The sequence below is a fragment of the Haliotis rufescens genome, unplaced genomic scaffold (assembly GCF_023055435.1).
Source record: "Haliotis rufescens isolate VD_foot unplaced genomic scaffold, xgHalRufe1.0.p SCAF_75, whole genome shotgun sequence".
NCBI lineage: Eukaryota > Metazoa > Mollusca > Gastropoda > Lepetellida > Haliotidae > Haliotis > Haliotis rufescens.
In genome coordinates this window covers 680918-704669 of record NW_025964367.1, presented here as the reverse complement: position 1 = coordinate 704669, position 23752 = coordinate 680918, and the positions used below count along the sequence as shown (strand labels likewise).

Below are 23752 nucleotides of genomic sequence, written 5' to 3'. Positions count from 1 at the left end.
CACGTGGTATATCCTCTGTATATTACAGAAACAAACCCTACCCTCATCTAAATCTAAGTCCAGCTTGTTGCCTTGGAAATGCGAAACTCCTATGTAGCAAAAGGCACCAGTTCAACACATGCCTGACATGCATACAAAGTTTCACAAAGAAATCTGAATATTTTGTGACTTTCGTTCTAGATAGTAATGTACAGACAGAATCAGTTTCTATATCACATGACAAACTTCGTCAGAACAGGGAATAGTCGTTTGGGTGAGGGGGCGGTCGGGTAGCCTGGTGGTTAAAGCGTTCGCTCGTCACGACGAAGCCACGGGTTCGAATCCCGTCATGGGTACAATGTGTGAAGCCCATTTCTGGTGTCCGCCGCCGTGATATTGCTGGAATATTGCTAAAAGCGGCATAAAACCAAACTCACTCACTCACTCACACTCACGTTTGGGTGAGAAATAGTTCAGTCACTACATGTACCCGAATGGTCTTCAAAATGGACGATGGCATGTCTTGGATCTTTTATTATGTTCACTTTTTCCACAGGGAGTTCTTTTGCATTGCCTGCCCTTTTACTTTCAAAGTAGATTGCTAGTCTGTGAGTGGATGTCCTGGCCATGATGCCAGTGACTTGGATACAGTTGGAGACCGGTACTGCAGACAGCTCCAGGAACGCCCCTTCCAGGGGATGCTTCCGGCACACACGCTGCATCTTCTTCAGTTCTGGAAGATGACAGGCAGATCATATTATTGTGTTAAGGTGAAACAATGTCTTATTTTCTGGCTTACTGATCAAGTGATCACAGCCAAAGGTGACAGAACAAACAATAGTCCATCGTTACTTTAGCTTACCTACTATGTGATCACCATACAGAAGACAACGATGCTCCACAGGTCTTAGTCAATGCTCCAAGTATTAGTCTTGGCCAAGGCATTGTACTAAGAACTTTAGTAAATCTAAGCTATAATCACTGAGTAAATGAAGAATAGACTATTCAATAATTATATGACAAGTATGAGTTTTCTGTGTGAAAATCCTTTGCATAGTCAGATAAATCATTGGCTGGAATTCAACAGTTTTTCTTTTGACAGATAAGAGCGAAGTCATCTTAGATTGCTTGTTAACATTCTGCCCATGTCTATATCTCTTTCAATATTGTAAGCGTTAACATGACATAAGAAAATATGATATTGAATATTTTGATCATTGGGTTCCTTGTGACCTTGACCTTAATCAGAGGGCATCCACAATCTTATAAAAAAAAGAGCCACAATGGAGGTCAAGAAACGCAAAGCAGGATTACTCTTAAACATCTTATGAAAGTTTCAAAACAATGGTTACTGAGGAGTCTGGAGTCTGTAGAATATGTAAAAGTACTGTCATGGAACTGTAGCTCACCTGGATATTTAGTCAAGATGCTAAATGTCAACCAAATTCATTTGGTAAAATGAAATGAAGGCGTTGGTAGCCCACAAATATTGTTTATTGTTTTGCTCAATGATTGAACGATGTATCCCGACAAAGTTGTCTTTGTGATCTACATGCATGAAAAAGTAAAAGAAATGCAGTTATTTAAGAAATATAATCCAAAATTAAACAGTGTTTTCTATAAACAACACACAGTTAAAATGTTGATTCTGTTGACTGGCATTAAGGAAGTTCAAAGGCAATAAAATGATTAAATCAACAACAGTTCTCTGATTGGTATGCGGAGAAGGTGTCAAAAACTTGAAGGCAGATGACAGGACAAAGGCCATAGATCTGGCGAGTGTGGTGAAGCCCATCGGTACATGTTGGGTCATGTCGGCCTTTGACGCAGTGTTGCATTGGTGGTGTCTGTCTGGACTGCTGGAGTGGTCAATGATACCTAGTTTGACCTCGTAGAACTCATGACCCCAGCAGTGATAGCTCACAAGATGTCTATTGTGTAATTCCTATTCTTTGAATGACAGGGTAATATATACTCAACAACAAAAGTTCTTGTGACACCAATATTTTAGTGTATTTTTCAAACAAGTAAAGTTTGGTTTTTCAATATTGTAGTACATGTATAGAATCAAGTCACAAAAACGCAACTGCTACAAAAAAGCATGCATTTCATGCAAAAGTTGACTTTTATGCAAGCCCCATGCATTTCACTACCCAAGAATGGGTATAAAATTATAAGCGGTAACGGGATTCCATATGCATTGTTTAGCATCGTGCTGACAACAACCACTCAGAAAAACAACAAAATTACGCAATTATTCAACATTACAAAATGCCACACCTGTCCGAAAATGAGCATCTGCGCGCCATTGGTATGCTTGAAGCAGGATAGAGTCAACGTGATGTTGCAAGACAATCTAACGTCCACAGAAACACTATTTGGTGTTTATGGCAACGTTGGCAACAGACGAATGCAGTCAGAGACCATCCTCGGAGTGGCAGACCATGCGTAAACAATAATTGACAAATCGATTCCAGCCAGCAACAGTGACTGCAAGAAGCATCCCTGACCTTCGACGAATATCTTCACAAAACCGAACATCGCTGCCTCAGATGTGCAGGAATTGTCGCCAAAAGACCCGCCAGACGTCCCATTTTGACAGGAAACCACCGTCAAGCACTTCTACAGTGGTGCAGACAGCATCTACGCTGGACGGCCATGCTATTCACTGACTAGTCTTGTTTTCACCTCAGACACAGCGATGGATGGATTCGAGTGTAACGACATCGAGGTGAACGTTACGTCAATCATTGTGCCATGGAAGAAGATCGATTTGGGGGCGGCAGCGTTATGGTATGGGGTGGGATTACAGCAAGACAGCTAGAGGACCTGTTTGATAGTGGTAGAGGGAAATCTCAATGGACAGCGCTACCGCGACGGGATCATCGGCCCTGTTGTTCTACCGTTTTAGCGTCGTCATGGCCCAGGCATTACCTTTCAACATGACAACACCCGGCCTCATATTGCTTGACTCGTTCAGGATTCTCTTCAACAAAACAACGTGAATGTCATCCCCTGGCCGGCTCATGTGGGATGAGATGGATCGACGCCTTCAACATCAACCACATGTTCCACAGACACTCCAGGAACTTCGAAACAAGGTCCAGCAGATATGGACAGATATCCCACAGGACTTTGTGCCACGCCTGGTCAATTCCATGAGATTAAGATGTGTTGCAACCAACACACACGCTATTGATTTGTAAATTTACATTTTGGCATGTTCATGGTTTTTTTATGAAATCACGCATTTTCTGAAGTCAGTGTGGCAAATTAAACCATTTGAACACTTGCAGGAGTCTTTTATCTATTGCAAACCGAAATTGTTTCAGATTTTGTAAAAAACATAACTTTGCATTAAATCATATTCAATGTCACAAGAACTTTTGTTGTTCAATATACTTGTTACAACTGCTGCTCAATAAACCGTGTTAGTGTTTGTGTTTATATTCAAGTTGGCATTTCCGCTATCCAAAGTGTGCAGTGAGGCCGTCTTATTGTTGATAGTCATTTTGGAGAAAAAAATGCGAAGTTTCATAAAAGCGTACAAAGACCGCTCACATTTTTCGGATTTCATTCACGCTACCAAATTTCACTCAATTGGAACCTCTTGAACATCATTGGTGGGTACAAGTTTGTAAAATTTCAGCTTTGCTGGTCCAGGGATTTCTAAGGAGAAGATGTTTACAATGGACCACGGATAAACAGGCCACGACATATGCTTCCTTGACTTTCAATCAGATGAGCTGAAAGTGATACTGAACATGCTGAACCGTTCAGTGTATTAGAAGAACAGACTTATAACTGAAGCCCAAACTAATAGACGGACAGATGACAGATGAAGACCCATGATATAATTGTTAATGTCAAGGTGATAAATACATTGTAGGTACTTATGAATTGAATTCTGATCATACACAGAACATTTTATGAATGGTCCCAAAAATATATATATACATATATATATACATATATATTTATATATAATTTACTAACTTCGTGATCCTTGTGTGACTTCTATATTAACAAGAACAGATCCAGGTTCCTCCCCGTACACAAGATCCTTGGGATGACAGGCCAGTTTATGCTTCAGGAACTTCATCAAGGTCTTTTCAGTGGTCTTCTCTCGGAGTCCGGTGATGAAGAATCTGTCATGATACTGTGGCCGAGGGGGAGGAGGGGTGGGATGTCTGTACAGACTCACCAGCAGCTTGTGCCCATCCACAATGTGGTCTTGCTTGGCAACAACAGCTTCTGCTTCTGTCGAACAAAAACAGAGTTGGAAAAGAATATGTAATAATAAACCAAATCTGTGCAATACACATTTACTTGCAATAAATAAATGCATGTATAATTGCTTCAACTTTTCATGTTTTATCTCCTAGTTATTTTCTATTTGGTGCACTTTTGCTGCACCTTGGACTTAGCATCACAGGGCACCAAACAATTCAAGTCACCAATTTGGGTATTGATAGTTTTCCTTGGGAATCCAATATATTAACACCCTTGGGTCCAGTCTATTGGGTATTTTTACATCAATGTTTTTCTACTCCAATCCTGCTTAAAATGACCGCCTCCGTGGCCTAGTGGTAGAGCATCCGCCCGGAGAGCGGCAGGTTTGAGGTTCGATCCCCGGCCGCATCATACCAAAAGACGTTAAAAGATGGTACTTATTGTTACCCTGTCAGGCGCTCGGCATTAAGGGGCTAAAACAAGGACTGGTCGGCTCGGAGTCAGTGTACTGTGTCTGAGAGGGGTATTCATGGTAAACTGCGGCATGGTATCTCAGTGATAGCACTATAAATCGGCATCAGTCCAGACTAGTACAAGCAGCCACACACGTGCATGCCCGTCGCTATATAAGTGCAATAATCTTGAACGCAATGTTAAACTCCATTCATTTCACCTCACCTCACCTCACCTCACCTTACCTCACCTGCTTAAAATGCAGTTTCAGGTGACTTCTAATTGTATCTTTTCGAGTGCTGTCCCAAATATGTAGCAGTCACATAAACTCACAACACAGATATACATGTCTAACTAACAAAAACAGGTACTCAATTTGAAAATGATACAATTATGCTGAATGTTTTTATACCATTTGGTATTGAAATCTTTTATGGGTATTATCTGCATGCAAATTAATTGTGCAGTGGTTCCTTATTTTGTGTAATTTAGGCAAATATGAGCATTTCCGGATAAATGCAATGTTTTTACATTTACCTGATGCTACACAGTGCTTTAGCTTTCCTACCTTATACAAACAGACAGTACTGGAACAGAGACAGTTGAAACAGACTACAGCCCGTGCAATACCTAGGAGTTATCCATCTGGGCCCCATCTCTCTCATTTTCTTCTCTGTTTAACAGCAAGCGCAGCAGACTGTGGTGCCAGAATGGTAAGGCGGAGGAGGTGGACAAAGTCCAGGACCCACTTGCACAAAGCGATCTTAGCGCTAAGATGATCATAACTCCCATACTTTAACATAGGCTTACGATAATCGTAGCGCTAAGATAGCTTTGTGCAAGTGGGCCCTGGTTGGCTTAAAGGTGTAGTGTCAGATAAGTACAAAACAGTTGCATTTATCCTGATATACCTGATGCTATACAGAGTTTTATTTGACTGAGGGAACGCAGGCTTAGTGTAATAAGCGCCAGTCATGATGAGGAAGCACCGAGACAGCGTCAGGTAAGGATCCCTCCAGAATGTTCATAAAGAAGCTCAAACAAGGTGTGGTCCTACCTTGTCAGCAGGTGCGAGCAGAGCCAGTTGGAATGAAGACAATCTTGTTCCTCTTTCAGGGTAGGGTCAATGGTGTGGGGGGTCAGGCAGGGCCAAGACAAGCCGTAACTTCCCTCCATGATAAATCTGTACTGATATGTTGGCGTGGAGGGCCATCATGGATGATAGAGCATGTATCTCTTGGGGGTTGACATCCCACCGAGGCAGCAAGTCAGCACAACAACCATAAGGAGGGTCTCACTGGCAGAGGTCGAGGGGTTGATATAGTGTTGGATTTGGTTGAAACTGATCAGGTGGAACTTGTTGCCGTTCGTCAGAAATAGGCCGCCAATGAAAGTGAAGTAGCGAGAGGGAGTAAGATCTGTTTTCTCCAAGTTGCCCACCCAGCCCAGCTGAATGAGAATAGGTCATTCAGAGAATGTCAGAGAATGCAGTCGTCTATATATGCGTAGAACTAAACCCCCCCTGGTGTAGGTGTGCAATGATGGGCTTGGTTATAAACTACGAGGCCATTGAAATTTCAAATAGGAAATTCCACTGGAAGTGCCGGACCCATAAGATGATGAGGAGGAAGTGACCATGTGCTGTTTGAATGGGAACATGCAGGTAAGCGTCCTGCAGGTCCAAACAAATAAGATGCTCGATCAGTTTGATCATGTGGTGGAGGAGCGAGGTGGGGTTGATTAAATAGCGCCTGATTGTGAATCATCTTCATCTTGGAGGACCCCTTCTGAGGAACCAGGAAGACGTCGACGTTGGCCTGTGGTTCATACCAGTCCTATCTGGGGACTGACGCTTGGGATGGAAGGAAAAACACTTTCTAGTGGGGCATCTTCATTTGCCAACATAGGTTCTCTTCTGTTCTTTCTGAGTGAGCGTAGATGACAGGAGGTGTTCCATGTTTTTCGGGAGACGAAATTGTTGTTGGTTTGCCTCCAAACTCTTAGCCTCCTAAGTGACCTCAGGGATGTGGTGGTGGAAGAGCACTGAACCAGACCAAGGTTGCCTCACGACATGAGTCTTAAAGGAAGGATTCCATGAAGAATGTTTAAGGAGAGCCATGCGTCTAGCAATGGTGATGAAACCGAGGCAATACTGCAGATAAGTCAAGCTGGTATTGCTGCCAGTCCAACATGGAGAGAAGTTGATCATTAGCTTCTAAAGGGTTCTTGTCTAAAGAGACTTGGAAAGCCAAGTTGGGGAATGCCACTGCCGACAGTGGGAATGACAAGAGCCGCATCCACCCCCAACCCCACCCCAGTTGAACTTTTGACACAGAAACCGATGAACTTGGCTTGGATGACCACAAAAAGCAGGCGTACTTCCTCAACCACAGGAGGCAATACATCAGCAAAATCTTTGAGTGGAAAGGGACGTGCTCCTTCCTGAACCGAGGGATCTGAACAGAAAGTTGAACTGGGAAGGCAGTAAAGGCATCATCCACATAGTGGGAAACATCAGCAACGAGCAGATCCCAGGGGAGACCATCCTCCGAATACATGACCCTTTGCTCCAGGGAACATGATCCACTAGCCAGGCAGACATATCAGGGGACGACTCATCTTAATCGGTGGATAAATCCTGCTTGTCACTCGAGTGGCGACAGGTAGTGTGGCGACGATCATGGGACATGCCACACTGGCATTGTCTAATAGGTGTGTAAGACGGATCCTGGAGCTGAACATCTGACGCACGTGGCATTCCCGAGGCCCTGAGGTGCCAGGTCGCCAGTGGTGAAGGAGGCGATGCTCTGTGCGAACCGTGATGATGTCAGTCTAGCACTATTGGCATCTGACGAAAGTTTGCGAAGGCCTCAGGCATCAGAGCAGTCACCAGGAGTACAGGAAGGGCGATGGGAACCCCCAGACAGTCGGAAAGAAGTGTATGATGAGGCACAGGAATGATGATCAGTCAGGCAGTGGCGAAACCAGTGCAAGTGGGCGGCAAAACCAGATTGCAAGACGATGTTGAAGCATCTGTTCCCCTAAAGCTCATATGGATGCAGGTTAAATAAGAATCAGTTGGGGCATCAACTGGGGAGGAAGACCCAGAGGCCCAGGCATGGGCACAGATGAGTATTGGGAGGAGGCAAAGCCAACAACAGCGGAGGAGATGTCGGCAACGGAGGTGGAGGATACAACATCAGAGTCTTTCTGTAAGAAGTGAAATCTTGATGGATAAACGAGGGCAAACAGAGCATTGATCGCCCAAATCATACAACAACCGGCAGTAAGGGCAAAGACGATGGGTTCTTTCCCAAATTTGGAGAGTCAACAATCAAAACGCATAGAATACATTCTGCAAAAAATGTAAACAAGTAAACAAAGCACCCAAACACAACCCCAGTGTGTAGACTGCCTGTGAGGCAACAAAACCATTGTACACCTAATAATAGGAAATATGTTAAAACACAACATGCTATTTGTTTGTTTGTTATCTTGTTGTTAGTTTGTGTAGACGAGAAAATCCAATGAATGAGATCATGAGTGAGATTTATGCAATTGAGAAACGATGACATGCATCAAACAAGTCAGTGAACCCTAACCACCCGATTGCCTCTTACGGCAAGCATGGGTTGCTGAAAACCTATTCTAACACAGATCTTCATGGGTGCAAGCGACATGCTAAAGCAAGATGGCAACCATGGCACAAAATGTGCTAAGTTAAACTCACACTGAATAGAATTAAACAAATAAAAGCAGAAATATACCCCAAGAAGTGTATATATTCTTGACAAGGAATTCGAAGCTAAGAGCACTGTTGCAATATAACATATCTGTCGCAGGCAGAGAAGAATTTGAGGGAGTATGGGTCAAGGTGGGTCCTGGGTATCGGGGCCAAAGCACTGTGTAGCATCCAGATAAGGTAAAACATGCAGCTTACCTGGAACTCTGGCATCACCTAGTTGACTCTTATCAGACTTTTCTTTGTTTAGGCCATACTAAAAAATTCTCCGTTAGTATTAAGTTGAGTTGGTTGGTAGGTAGTGAGATGTTTTGGGGTTGTTTTCTTTAATGAAGACAACTAAATTATTACTGACAGACAGACATTTGATGAGTGTATACACCTATTTTTAAAGACATGTGCCACCAAAGGTCCTATCTGATTCATTTGTCCGAGGTTGTTAAACAGTTTTTAACAATTCTGAATAGATAATCCATAAGGAAACTATACCTTCTTTGCTTCCAAAAACAACATATTTTGCATGTTCTTGGTCATCCCCAATGACCTCATTCACGGCAGCCCCCCCACTCCTCTTCGTGTTCTCAAAGTACATGGTCAGTACATCATCACTTGTCAATCCATATTTCTCCACTTTCACAACTGTTCCTTCTTTCTTTCCTTTCAAGACAGTATCCATGGTAACCAAACCAGGCTGTTTGGAAGGGAGATATTCAGAGACTTCAATTGTTTTGTTTTCTAGGACAAGTGGTGCCTTCTTGAGAACCCTCCTCACAACTGAAAACATAACACGCTAACACATTCACAAGTAGTTCAAGTAGATTTTCACAAACAGTTTCTTTACAACCCAGTCAAAGTCTATGAACATCTGAACATGTGCTGCTTGGTATCATATCTTCACATCCTTAATGTAGTGGACATCATATACACACGTGTAACGTTGTGGGTATCATATACACACGTGTAACATAGTGGGTATCATATACACACGTGTAACGTTGTGGGTATCATATACACACGTGTAACATAGTGGGTATCATATACACACGTGTAACGTTGTGGGTATCATATACACACGTGTAACATAGTGGATATCATACACACGTGTAACATAGTGGGTATCATATACACACATGTAACATAGTGGGTATCATATACACATGTGTAACATAATGGGAATCATATACACACGTGTAACATAGTGGGTATCATATACACACGTGTAACATAGTGGGTATCATATACACACATGTAACATAGTGGATATCATATACACACGTATAACATAGTTGGTATCATATACACACATGTAACAAAGTGGGCATCATATATACACATGTAACATAGTGGGCATCATATACACACATGTAACAAAGTGGGCATCATATACACACGTGTAACATAGTGGGCATCATACACACAAGTGTAACATAGTGGGTATCATACACACAAGTGTAACATAGTGGGTATCATATACACACATGTAACATAGTAGGTATCATATACACACATGTAACAAAGTGGGCATCATATACACACATGTAACAAAGTGGCCCTCATATACACACATGTAACATAGTTGGCATCATATACACACATGTAACAAAGTGGGCATCATATACACACGTGTTACATAGTGGACATCATACACACGTGTAACATAGTGGGTATCATATGCATAAGTGTAACGTAGTGGGTATCATATACACATGTGTAACATAGTGGGTATCATACACACGTGTAACATAGTGGGTATAATACACATGTGTAACAAAGTGGGCATCATATACACACGTGTAACATAGTGGGTATCATATACACACATGTAACAAAGTGGCCATCATATATACACAAGTAACATAGTGGGCATCATATACACACATGTAACATAGTTGGCATCATATACACACATGTAACAAAGTGGGCATCATATACACACGTGTTACATAGTGGACATCATACACACGTGTAACATAGTGGGTATCATATGCACAAGTGTAACGTAGTGGGTATCTGTACACATATGTAACATAGTGGGTATCATACACACGTGTAACATAGTGGGTATAATACACAAGTGTAACATAGTGGGTATCATATACACAAGTGTAACAAAGTGGGTATCATATACACATGTGTAGCATAGTGGGTATCATATACACATGTGTAACATAGTGGGTATCATATACACACATGTAACAAAGTGGGCACCATATACACAAGTGTAACATAGTGGGTATCATATACACACATGTAACAAAGTGGGCATCATATATACACATGTAACATAGTGGGCATCATATACACACATGTAACAAAGTGGATATCATATACACACGTGTAACATAGTGGGTATCATATACACACATGTAACAAAGTGGGCATCATATATACACATGTAACATAGTGGGCATCATATACACACATGTAACAAAGTGGGCATCATATACACACGTGTAACATAGTAGGTATCATATACAAACATGTAACAAAGTGGATATCATATACACACGTGTAACATAGTGGGTATCATATACACACGTGTAACAAAGTGGGCATCATATATACACATGTAACATAGTGGGCATCATATACACACATGTAACAAAGTGGGCATCATATACACACGTGTTACATAGTGGACATCATACACACGTGTAACATAGTGGGTATCATATGCACAAGTGTAACATAGTGGGTATCATATACACATGTGTAACATAGTGGGTACCATACACACGTGTAACATAGTGGGTATAATACACATGTGTAACATAGTGGGTATCATATACACAAGTGTAACATAGTGGGTATCATATACACATGTGTAGCATAGTGGGTATCATATACACATGTGTAGCATAGTGGGTATCATATACACATGTGTAACATAGTGGGTATCATACACACATGTAACATAGTGGGTATCATATACACATATGTATCATAGTAGGCATCATATACACACATGTAACAAAGTGGGTATCATATACACATGTGTAGCATAGTGGGTATCATATACACATATGTATCATAGTGGGCATCATATACACACATGTAACAAAGTGGGTATCATATACACAAGTGTAACATAGTGGGTATCATATACACATGTGTAGCATAGTGGGTATCATATACACATGTGTAGCATAGTGGGTATCATATACACACGTGTAACACAGTGGGTATCATATACACATGTGTAGCATAGTGGGTATCATATACACATATGTATCATAGTGGGCATCATATACACACATGTAACAAAGTGGGTATCATATACACAAGTGTAACATAGTGGGTATCATATACACATGTGTAGCATAGTGGGTATCATATACACATGTGTAGCATAGTGGGTATCATATACACACGTGTAACATAGTGGGTATCATATACACACATGTAACAAAGTGGGCATCATATACACACATGTAACATAGTGGGTATCATATACACACATGTAACAAAGTGGGCATCATATACACACATGTAACAAAGTGGATATCATATACCCACGTGTAACATAGTGGGTATTATATACACACATGTAACAAAGTGGGCATCATATATACACATGTAACATAGTGGGCATCATATACACACATGTAACAAAGTGGGCATCATGTACACACGTGTAACATAGTGGGCATCATATACACACATGTAACATAGTGGGCATCATATATACACATGTAACATAGTGGGCATCATATACACACATGTAACAAAGTGGGCATCATGTACACACGTGTTACATAGTGGACATCATACACACGTGTAACATAGTGGACATCATACACACGTGTAACATAGTGGGTATCATATGCACAAGTGTAACATAGTGGGTATCATATACACATGTGTAGCATAGTGGGTACCATACACACGTGTAACATAGTGGGTATAATACACATGTGTAACATAGTGGGTATCATATACACAAGTGTAACATAGTGGGTATCATATACACAGGTGTAGCATAGTGGGTATCATATACACAGGTGTAACATAGTGGGTGTCATATACAGATGTGTAGCATAGTGGGTATCAATTACACATGTGTAACATAGTGGGTATCATATACACACATGTAACAAAGTGGGCATCATATATACACATGTAACAAAGTGGGCATCATATACACACGTGTTACATAGTGGACATCATACACACGTGTAACATAGTGGGTATCATATGCACAAGTGTAACGTAGTGGGTATCATAAACACATGTGTAACATAGTGGGTATCATACACACGTGTAACATAGTGGGTATAATACACATGTGTAACATAGAGGGTATCATATACACAAGTGTAACATAGTGGGTATCATATACACATGTGTAGCATAGTGGGTATCATATACACATGTGTATCATAGTGGGCATCATATACACACATGTAACAAAGTGGGTATCATATACACAAGTGTAACATAGTGGGTATCATATTCACATGTGTAGCATAGTGGGTATCATATACACATGTGTAACATAGTGGGTATCATATACACACATGTAACAAAGTGGATATCATATACACACGTGTAACATAGTGGGTATCATATACACACATGTAACAAAGTGGGCATCATATATACACATGTAACATAGTGGGCATCATATACACACATGTAACAAAGTGGGCATCATATACACACGTGTAACATAGTAGGTATCATATACAAACATGTAACAAAGTGGATATCATATACACACGTGTAACATAGTGGGTATCATATACACACATGTAACAAAGTGGGCATCATATATACACATGTAACATAGTGGGCATCATATACACACATGTAACAAAGTGGGCATCATATACACACGTGTAACATAGTAGGTATCATATACACACATGTAACAAAGTGGGCATCATGTACACACGTGTTACATAGTGGACATCATACACACGTGTAACATAGTGGACATCATACACACGTGTAACATAGTGGGTATCATATGCACAAGTGTAACATAGTTGGCATCATATACACACATGTAACAAAGTGGGCATCATATACACATATGTAACATAGTGGGCATCATATACACACATGTAACAAAGTGGGTATCATATACACAAGTGTAACATAGTGGGTGTCATATACACATGTGTAGCATAGTGGGTATCATATACACACGTGTAACATAGTGAGTATCATATACACACGTGTAGCATAGTGGGTATCATATACACATGTGTAACATAGTGGGTGTCATATACACATGTGTAGCATAGTGGGTATCAATTACACATGTGTAACATAGTGGGTATCATATACACACATGTAACAAAGTGGGCATCATATACACACGTGTTACATAGTGGACATCATACACACGTGTAACATAGTGGGTATCATATGCATAAGTGTAACATAGTGGGTATCATATACACATGTGTAACATAGTGGGTATCATATGCACATGTGTAACATAGTGGGTATCATATACACAAGTGTAACATAGTGGGTATCATATACACATATGTATCATAGTGGGCATCATATACACACATGTAACAAAGTGGGTATCATATACACAAGTGTAAAATAGTGGGTATCATATACACATGTGTAGCATAGTGGGTATCATATACACATGTGTAACAAAGTGGGTATCATATACACAGGTGTAGCATAGTGGGTATCATATACACAGGTGTAACATAGTGGGTGTCATATACAGATGTGTAGCATAGTGGGTATCAATTACACATGTGTAACATAGTGGGTATCATATACACACATGTAACAAAGTGGGCATCATATATACACATGTAACAAAGTGGGCATCATATACACACGTGTTACATAGTGGACATCATACACACGTGTAACATAGTGGGTATCATATGCACAAGTGTAACGTAGTGGGTATCATAAACACATGTGTAACATAGTGGGTATCATACACACGTGTAACATAGTGGGTATAATACACATGTGTAACAAAGTGGGTATCATATACACAAGTGTAACATAGTGGGTATCATATACACATGTGTAGCATAGTGGGTATCATATACACATATGTATCATAGTGGGCATCATATACACACATGTAACATAGTGGGTATCATATACACAAGTGTAACATAGTGGGTATCATATACACATGTGTAGCATAGTGGGTATCATATACACATGTGTAACATAGTGGGTATCATACACATGTGTAACATAGTGGGTATCATATACACACGTGTAACATAGTGGGTATCATATACACATGTGTAGCATAGTGGGTATCATATACACACGTGTAACATAGTGAGTATCATATACACACGTGTAGCATAGTGGGTATCATATACACATGTGTAGGATAGTGGGTATCATATACACATGTGTAGCATAGTGGGCATCATATACACATGTGTAGCATAGTGGGTATCATATACACATGTGTAGCATAGTGGGTATCATACACACGTGTAACATAGTGGGTATCATATACACATGTGTAACATAGTGGGTATCATATACACAGGTGTAACATAGTGGGTGTCATATACACATGTGTAGCATAGTGGGTATCATATACACATGTGCAACATAGTGGGTATCATATACACACATGTAACAAAGTGGGCATCATATACACACATGTAACATAGTGGGTATCATATACACAAATGTAACATAGTGGGTATCATATACACACGTGTATTGTAGCGGCTGTCATATACACACATTCGTAAAAAAAATAAGAAAAATATAGCATGTGAATCAATTCAGAGTTACTGTTCATCAATTCTGAAAACTTTAATGTCACTTTTTATCCACATCTCGGACATTACAGTCTATGGAACATTAGCTTAACTAATGAGAAACAAATCATCTGATGAGTGAAGAAAAGACAATTAAATAACCTTCCTCTAACATTCTCATGAACATGATGTACATGTTATGTGTTTCATAGTAGGAATCTTGCATGTCTGTTTATCAAATGTAATTCATGTCTTGTGCATGTTACTTTCCCCCTGAGTTTTACATGCCCTTTTTGAATTAAGGAATAATGACCCTGATCTGTGACCTTGCCAACAATATAAACAGGCACAGAATTAGAATTAAAAAAATATTTTTGAAAAAAAATAATTGACTTTTACTCAGATCAGCTGGTATTTTTAGGTGTTTGTTGATTGTTTTATTGAACTACTTTAAGTAACTTCTTTTAGAAATGCTAGATATACATGTAATCAAACTACAACTTGTAGTCATTATACTTCATTCTAAGCTGCTTCACTTACCATCGCCTTCCACAAAGTAGACAAGTGCTGTTGCTGAGTCTCTGTCAATCTCCACGATATCCACCTCTCCTCCTCCATTTCGACGTCGGTTTTCAAAAAAGTCCGTCAGAATTTCGTTTGTCACAGTATTTGCCAATCCTTGGACAAGGATAACAAAGACACTGTTATCATCTTCCTCTTCCTCTTCATCCTCATCCTCTTCTGAAAAAACCCACAAAAACATTCAATGACTGAAATCCTCATTTAAACAAGTTTCAAATACTCATTTTATCCCCTGCCAGTATGACATGTCTGGTTGTGTGCAAGGCATTAGCCCCTGTGAACTATGTTCACTGGAACTGTTTGTAAATGGCCTAATTGCAGCACTAAAAAGATAATTACTGGTGTTTCTTGCCATTTCAATAGAATTTGTAACTGTATTTGTGATGAGTTTTGTTATTACTAAAACAATAATCAGAGAAGTAAGGGAGTTCTTACTTCACTTAGAGATCAATGAGACAGGGGTCACCATGAGATGTACTAAGAAGTACAACACCAATCATCTGATGATTTAAGTAGTAGACAGGAGTCTGGAATGCCACAGCACTGGCATGATCAGTAAACAACAAGTCCAGTGTAACTCCAAGACAGTGACTTGGAGAGTGAAACAAAACGTGACGGATGGACGGAAGGATGGAAGGATGGATGGACAGCACCTATTACCATATCCCCCTTACACTTACACTTCGTGGCGGTGGTTAATAAAATAAAATCTGCTCGTATTGAAACAACAAATCAATGGCAACTGAATGGGAAAGTCATAGATCGTTTCTTGCATTTTCCTTCTGCTCCAAATATTAATTCATTTCTCAAGTTTTCAGTTGCCTGTCAACGAAAAATATACGATGCATTTTGGACACTAACTGCAGAACTCAAGAATCAATGACATAGACTTGAAAGGTTTACAACTATACACAACTCAGGCAAAAATCCAAAATTGAAAGGAAAAAAATAGGTCATGAATATTTGAGTAGACAGTTGGCCATTAACCACATAGTTATTCCCAAATATTAACCCTGACATACGACTGTCGTAGTGCTATGACCGCTAGAAATACAAGAGTCATTAGAAGATGACACATCTCCCCGGCCCCCAAAATTCGAAAGGACAAGTCATGTGACTGTTATTTAAGTCCAACTTGATGAGATTTCTATCTAATCAAAACAAGAGTAGTTACTGAGCTATCAAAACAATACCATGGAATTGGGATTCGGAACTTTGTATTTCTATGTCAATTACACACCGATATATGAACAGAATCAAAGTCAAACTTGTTGCCATGGTAATGGAAAAAAAGTAAATTCTAAAAATTAGTAAAATCTAAAATTTTTACATTTGTATACTTATCCTGCATTACTCCGTATTGCATCTACTGCTGTCTTTTGACAGAGAGACGAACTGTGTGAGATCCAGCTGCTGAAGAAAGTTGTACCAACCATTTCAGGAGGCAGCGCCCTCTCACAGTCGGCACGTGACCTGGAAGTCATGACGTCACACCAAAACACATAACTGCTTTAAACATAACATCTGAAACTTCGTGGGGAGGAAGCGTAGCGAAAGGGAGGGCACTTAGACTTCGTAATGCAGGATAAGTATACAAATGTAAAAAATATTTAGATTTTACCAAATTTTTTAACTTATCCTGCATTACTCCGTATTGCATCTTTATCAGACGGCATGGCCGGTGGGCATACCTTCAGATGTGATGCATAACAAACCCTCGTCAAGGTCCGATGAATCCGCACCGCATACAAGTGATGACCGGAACATCTACGACCATTCCTGTCTTCAGGAAACAAGAGTCGATGCAAAAACGAAACGCCCGAATAGGTAACCGAAATACAATGAGGCGGGTAGCCAAAAAATAGAACTTACCGAAGAGCGAAAGCGAAACGCAGTTGATCCCTCTAATCTGAGGTGATAAACACCAGAGAGTTTGACGGGCCCCGCTCGGGGTATCGAAGAATCAGCGGCGGCGGCGGCGGCAATATCTACGACCAATCCCAAGAGCGAATGCGAGGAGCGACGTAACTCTAGAGGCGCCGTGAGCGCCGTAACTCTAGAGGCGCCGGGTGCGCCTTAATTCTAGAGGCGCCGGAGACAGGGGCCAGAGTAGTTGAGGCGCCGGAGGCGCAAGGAGCGCCGTTACTCTAGACGCTGGAGACAGGTGCCGGAGGGGCCGGGAGCGCCGGAACTCTAGAGGCGCCAGAGGCGTCGGAGACATCAGAGGCGCCGGGAGCGCCGGAGCTCTTGAGGCGCCGGAGTAGTCAGCGTTGTCGACGAAGATGGTGACAGGAAACCCGTTACGGGCAATGCTGAAGACGATGGTAAGGATGGTGTAGGAGACCGTGAACGGTCGTATGTCATGCCATGGGAGGCAGACTCTACGTTGGGAGCGCCGGAGCCACCGGTGGTGTTGGTATAGCACTGCTAGGCTCGGCTGAGCGCTGCTGCTGTCAACGTAGATGGGGGTCGGCGAGCACGTTGAGCGAGGTGTGTCCTGGACACTCGTATGAGCTGAAGGATCACAGCGACAAATGACTGCAACATCTGCACTGCCTTGTGAAAGTACAGGGCGTCGTACAATCACGGCAGAAGGGGCGGCCCTGACCAGATTTGTTCCCGCGGCAACAAGTGCAGCGAGGCAGAACATCAGGAATTTAAGCAAAACATTACTATGTGGCAAAACCACAAAGTGCGAGAAGCATAATGTAACTCAAAAACTTTGTATTTTATTGAAGTTTATGAGAGGAAACAATTACGCTAAAAGGTAGCGAAAAGGCATAGCTTTAAGCAAACACGTAACCATGTGGCAAGACCACAGAGTACGGGAGACATAATGTAACTCAAAAACTTTGTTTTTTATTGAAGTTTATGAGAGGAAGCAATTACGCTGAAAGGTAGCGAAAAGGCAAGGTTTTAAGCACACCAAAAACAACATACATAAATTTAATGTATTACCCAAGCCAAAGAGAGAATTCAAAACGCAGAACACGAAATTACGTGGCCACGTGTTGAATGGCCAAAATGGCGGGAAAGAAAACAAAATGGGGGGAACAACATGGCATGAAAAACAATAAGCTTTAATTTCCACAAGGGATACAAAGTACGTCCGTCCGTGGAGGTGACAAAGCAGTTATGTGTTTTGGTGTGACGTCATGACTTCCGGGTCATGTGCCGACTGTGAGAGGGCGCTGCCTCCTGAGCTGGTTGGGACAACTTTCTTCAGCAGCTGGATCTCACACAGTTCGTCTCTCTGTCAAAAGACAGCAGTAGATGCAATACGGAGTAATGCAGAATAAGTTAAAAAATTCCCTAAATAGCAAAAGGCACCAGTTGACAACCTGGTCTTTGTGTGGCACAGTTTCAAGAATACCTACTAGTTTTAGAGATATGGTCCCGAAAAACACACTACCATGAACAGTCAAAGTCAAACTTGTTGCCATTGAAGCAGGAAACATTTTCTTATTAAATTCCTAAATAGCAACAGACTTCAACCCCTGAGTAATACATGTACCAAGTTTGGTAGAAAAATGTCGAATATTTTTTCAGTTCTGCTCTGGAAACAAAACTTACCTCTGTTTCAGCTGTCTAACTTGTTTCCATTGGGACAGGGAAAAATCAAACTTTGAAAAGTTCGTAAGAGCAAAAGGCACCACTTCCCCCTGGTTAATACATGTACAAGGTTTGGATGAAAATTCTTTCACGGTTTTCAAGTTGTGCTCTGGAAACAAAATCCACCACCCCTTTTTGAGACAAAGTCCTAATTGTTTGGAAATGGAAATCGAGAATACTAAAAATGAAAATAGCAAAAGCCACCACATCAGGATCTGTTTGCTATATCTGCAAAACATTGCTTTAATTTCGAGTTGTGCTCTGGAAACGAATTCCTTTTGAGACTAAGTCCAAATTGTTTCCATGGAAATCAAGAAAAAATAAATGCAAAAAATACTCAAAGAGCAAAAGGCACACCTTCAGGATCTGTTTGCTATATCTGCCAACTTTTGTTAATAGTCATGGAACGGTTTTGGGTTGTGCTTCAGAAACAAAATCAACCCCCTTATGAGACAAAGTACAAATTGTTTCCATGGAAATCAAGACGAGACGATGAGCCCCCAATGATTATTATTTTGACATGATTGATATTTGAATATTTGTAGCTGTAAATTATTACATCGTATAACTTCTCCACAATGATCCCGACTTCAACATAATTCAGTGAGCATATATATAATTTTCAAAATATTGTCCAATTACAAACCTGCAGAAAGGTACAGTTCTTCAGTTGCTGCCAGTTTCCGGTGGCGAGCTGATCGTGAGGGAGGAGTGTACTGGGAAACCTGGAGAGAGTCTCCTTGTATCTGGTGACTCCTCTGAAGCACAGCTTCCACATCTGAAAAAAACCATACAAGGGACACCATATTACCTTTGTCAGTGGAGTTTCTCAGGCTGTAATCACTGCGAGCGTTAACTTGGTCCGGGATAAGGTTGCAGGGATAAAGGGTTCCTAAATTGTTTGCCATTTTGTAGAATAATGATGAAGGTTGATTTTTGCACCATAGTGACAATGGTTTTAGATCTGTTGCCACAAGACATTTTCAAAATAAATCCTAACTTCATGACAAAGGAGGATTGGACACATGGAACAGCTTGAATGGAATTCTTTCATGGTTGGCAGAGAAATTAAAGGTAACACCTATCTTCTAAGAGTGAGTGAGTATGGTTTTACGCCACTTTTAGCAATATTCCAGCAATATCATGGCAGGGGACACCAGAAATGGGCTTCACACATTGTACCCTTGTCAGGAATCCAACCCGGGTCTTCAGCGTGATGAACGAACGCTTTAACCACTAGGTTACTCGGACGCCCCTTATCTTCTAAGAAACTACAGATAGTGCTGTACATTGTCGAATGAACCACCCCTCTCGATCAGAGCTGTATCTCTTAACAGATGAGAGCTCATGTAGGTGAACTCACACCCATAATACAAATTCATGTTTATCATGTCAAGTTGAGCTAAAATAGATCGATCATACCAACCGTCAGGGTCCTCAAATGTGACAAGGACCACATCCTCATCTATTCTCTCAATGGATTTCACATCTCCTCCTCCACTCTTCTTCTCGCTCTCAAAGTACATCTCCAGGAATTCATCAGACATATCTTTGCATCCTGTCACTACTATTGTGTCTGGTGAGACAACAGGTGGTGGCGTTGGTGGCCTGGGTTTGTACCGGGAGACGTCAACATCCTTTCTTTCTATTTTGTGAGATCCCTTCTCTAACACTCTCTTGACATCTTGAAACAAAGCAGACACACAGATCTTCACAATGGATAAGTACCCAAGTGCTTCTTTAGCTAGATTTTGGATCTTTTGCTGCATCATCATGTCAACAGGTGTCACAAAGATGCGTTGATTGTCAACAGGAATTACTATCTGAATAATGGCGCTAAACAAAATGCCTATAAATTGAACCTGTGTTGAATTTTTACTAGAGGCTCAATGGTCTACACTTATGGACAGACACAAAGAGCGTTCATTACATCATGTACATGAGATGCAATTGATAATCTTTACATAGACAAATACACTTTAAACAACAGTGCCGCTCCAACTGGAATGACCTCAAGGTTAACACAGATGCTTGGGCCATTGGTTTGAGTGGAAAGTGAAAAAGTGTTGTTTGCGCGAACTGATTGTTATACCACATATTGACGTATATCGCTGCATACAAGGGTATGATTATCATGGAGCTCAAGAAACTGTCTGTGCTCTAAAATAGATGGAGGATGAGTGACAGTTCTTTTGTTTTGAAATATACTTGTAACCAAGTATTTATTTAAGGGAAAAATATTTATGCTTATCCCGACTCATACTAATTGCTTATCTCTTCTCATTACGAAAAAGGTTGTGAAAACTCCTGTGCTGTGTTCCCCAAAACAGAATTTGTTTTTGTCCGAATGCTGCGCAGCCAACCCATAAGCACATGACCAAGCTGGTACCCTCATCACTCTCTCATTTTGTGGGGATGGCTGCATGGTCACTATTATATATAGCGAATGAGTCAGTCATAGCGAAGTATAAATGATATTTTCACCCTATAAAATACATATTTGACCTTATCCTGACTGATACTAATGGTTTGAATCTCATGGTTGTGGTGGGATCCTCCAGATGCGTGATTCAGGTCTTGATCTGTTCATTTAACCCCATGGGAACGTGGTTCTACTTAATCCTCTTCGACATCAATCTGTACTGGGGCGCCACCTCTGTACTTGTGAGAGTACAAGTAAATCAAGAGATTTCGTGGATTTTGTAAGTGCGCATAGAATTATATTCCAGCTTGCTTAGAATGATTCTCGTGTTAAGAAAAGGTCACAATCTTGTCACAATCTTGACACAATCGTTTAACACTCATGTTCTGAATAACATAGTAAAACAGGGGAGATGGGCTCTCGGTCATTGGTACTGGGACAGTAACCTGACGTCAAAAAGTCGGCGTGAACGTGGGTGAGTGTAGTAGGTTCATCTCCAAGTAGGCATTGTCCGTTGTTGTGCAACTACTAATGGTTAAAATAGATGAATGTTGTCGGGACAGAGCAGCTGCCAAGAAGCACTAACGTGGAAGCGATAGCTCCGACCTCATGCAGATTGGAAGCCGAGGAAGGGTCTAGACTGGCATGTCTTTAGGCTCGGAGGATGACTGCTCTCATCCAGAAGGAGATAAAAGTTCTAGAAACTTCTGCTGTAGCATTACTTGTGAACGGGATAAAAAGTTGCCTTAAAGGGGCACTGATCTAACGCAATTCCCCGGACTGGTTGTTGCCTTTGTTATTGTTTTTTTCCCCGTGAGTACCCGGATGATACGCAACGCAACTGAGCGTGACCAGAGACTGGGCTACCGTCTGCAAGGACAGTTAAATAAACTTGGAGGCTGGAGGCAATATTTGTTTTACGCATTTTGGCATAAACACTGATTGGTTAACTGTGATCTATAAAGATTTTGACAAAGGGCGCATGTTAATTAATTTCTTCAGCCTAAACAAACAGACAAAAAGAACGGCGGAGCTCATCGGATGTCGTCATTTGGAAATACCCCAGATGGTTATAGTTTAATACTAAAAAAAGTATTCATGCAGTGAAAGCATTTTCGGATTTCGGATTGGGTCGATAATACGATTACTACTCCCTTGTTGTCATCCACGTTTTCTCGTATAACCCTACACTTGTGTATTTGTCGTCATTCACTTGATGCTCAGTTAATGAATTTATTACAGGTACAATTAGTGGTAGCACCACTTAGATTACCTGACAAAGGTTCCCATTTGGCAATTATTGTGTCTGGTGTAATTATTCAATCTAAATCCAGGTTTGAAGTGAGGTGAAATGTGTGTTATGTAATATGCACGTGGCAGCCCAGCAAGAGATGAATGATCAGTTGATTTACTTTTTTTTGTAAATCAACGGATCGTTCCTAGTCCTCAAAGGATTAACAGAAAATACGTTGATTGATTAATCACTGTTATCTTGCACAGTGGATATGTCAAAAGTGAGTGTTTACATGTCTAGGTTTACTAAAACTGAAAGGAATACACTCATGTCATGGCGTGAAGTGCCGATTGTTATCTATCACTCAATGGATTTTTTAGGAACCGTGGACGTTATGAAAATAGTTGTCACGTGGGCTTTCTCAGCCGACCCTTGAGACTTGACACCTATGTGAAACACCTGAAACAATCCAAGTGATCAGTTGAGAAACGAACACGGGTTATAATATCCCGAAACGATATATATCTTTTAAAATATTTGATTGTTACAGAGACACGTGACATCGAATAAGTTTCTTTGTACAGCTGCAGACGAGTGGGATATTGTTCCTTTATGTGGATATTCACGGATACATTCCTCGAACAAGGAAGCTGCCTAAAATTTATACACATAAATTTGGTAGGTTGTAATTATGGTATTTGCATTTTGTTTTCCTTCATTTGAACCTATAATTCGTTCTTGTTTCTCTACGTCTTGGTTGGGAAATTCTTCAA

At 40.8% G+C, this 23752-nt stretch overlaps 1 protein-coding gene across 13 annotated transcripts in view; it reads right to left on the bottom strand.

The window, feature by feature from the left end:
- Positions 1-23752, bottom strand: part of LOC124123066 (protein mono-ADP-ribosyltransferase PARP14-like) — a 102290-nt gene that overhangs the window by 36793 nt on the left and 41745 nt on the right. For 12 of the 13 annotated variants that reach the window (XM_048388611.1, XM_048388621.1, XM_048388624.1 and 9 more), the window contains 6 exons: positions 20750-21007; positions 19970-20101; positions 15670-15870; positions 8897-9181; positions 3976-4239; positions 470-712 (listed from right to left, as the gene is read on the bottom strand). In XM_048388611.1, coding sequence (XP_048244568.1) covers positions 470-712; positions 3976-4239; positions 8897-9181; positions 15670-15870; positions 19970-20101; positions 20750-21007 — 1383 coding nt within the window. The remainder of the gene's footprint in view (positions 1-469; positions 713-3975; positions 4240-8896; positions 9182-15669; positions 15871-19969; positions 20102-20749; positions 21008-23752) is intronic. The other variant, XM_048388620.1, reaches the window with a different exon arrangement.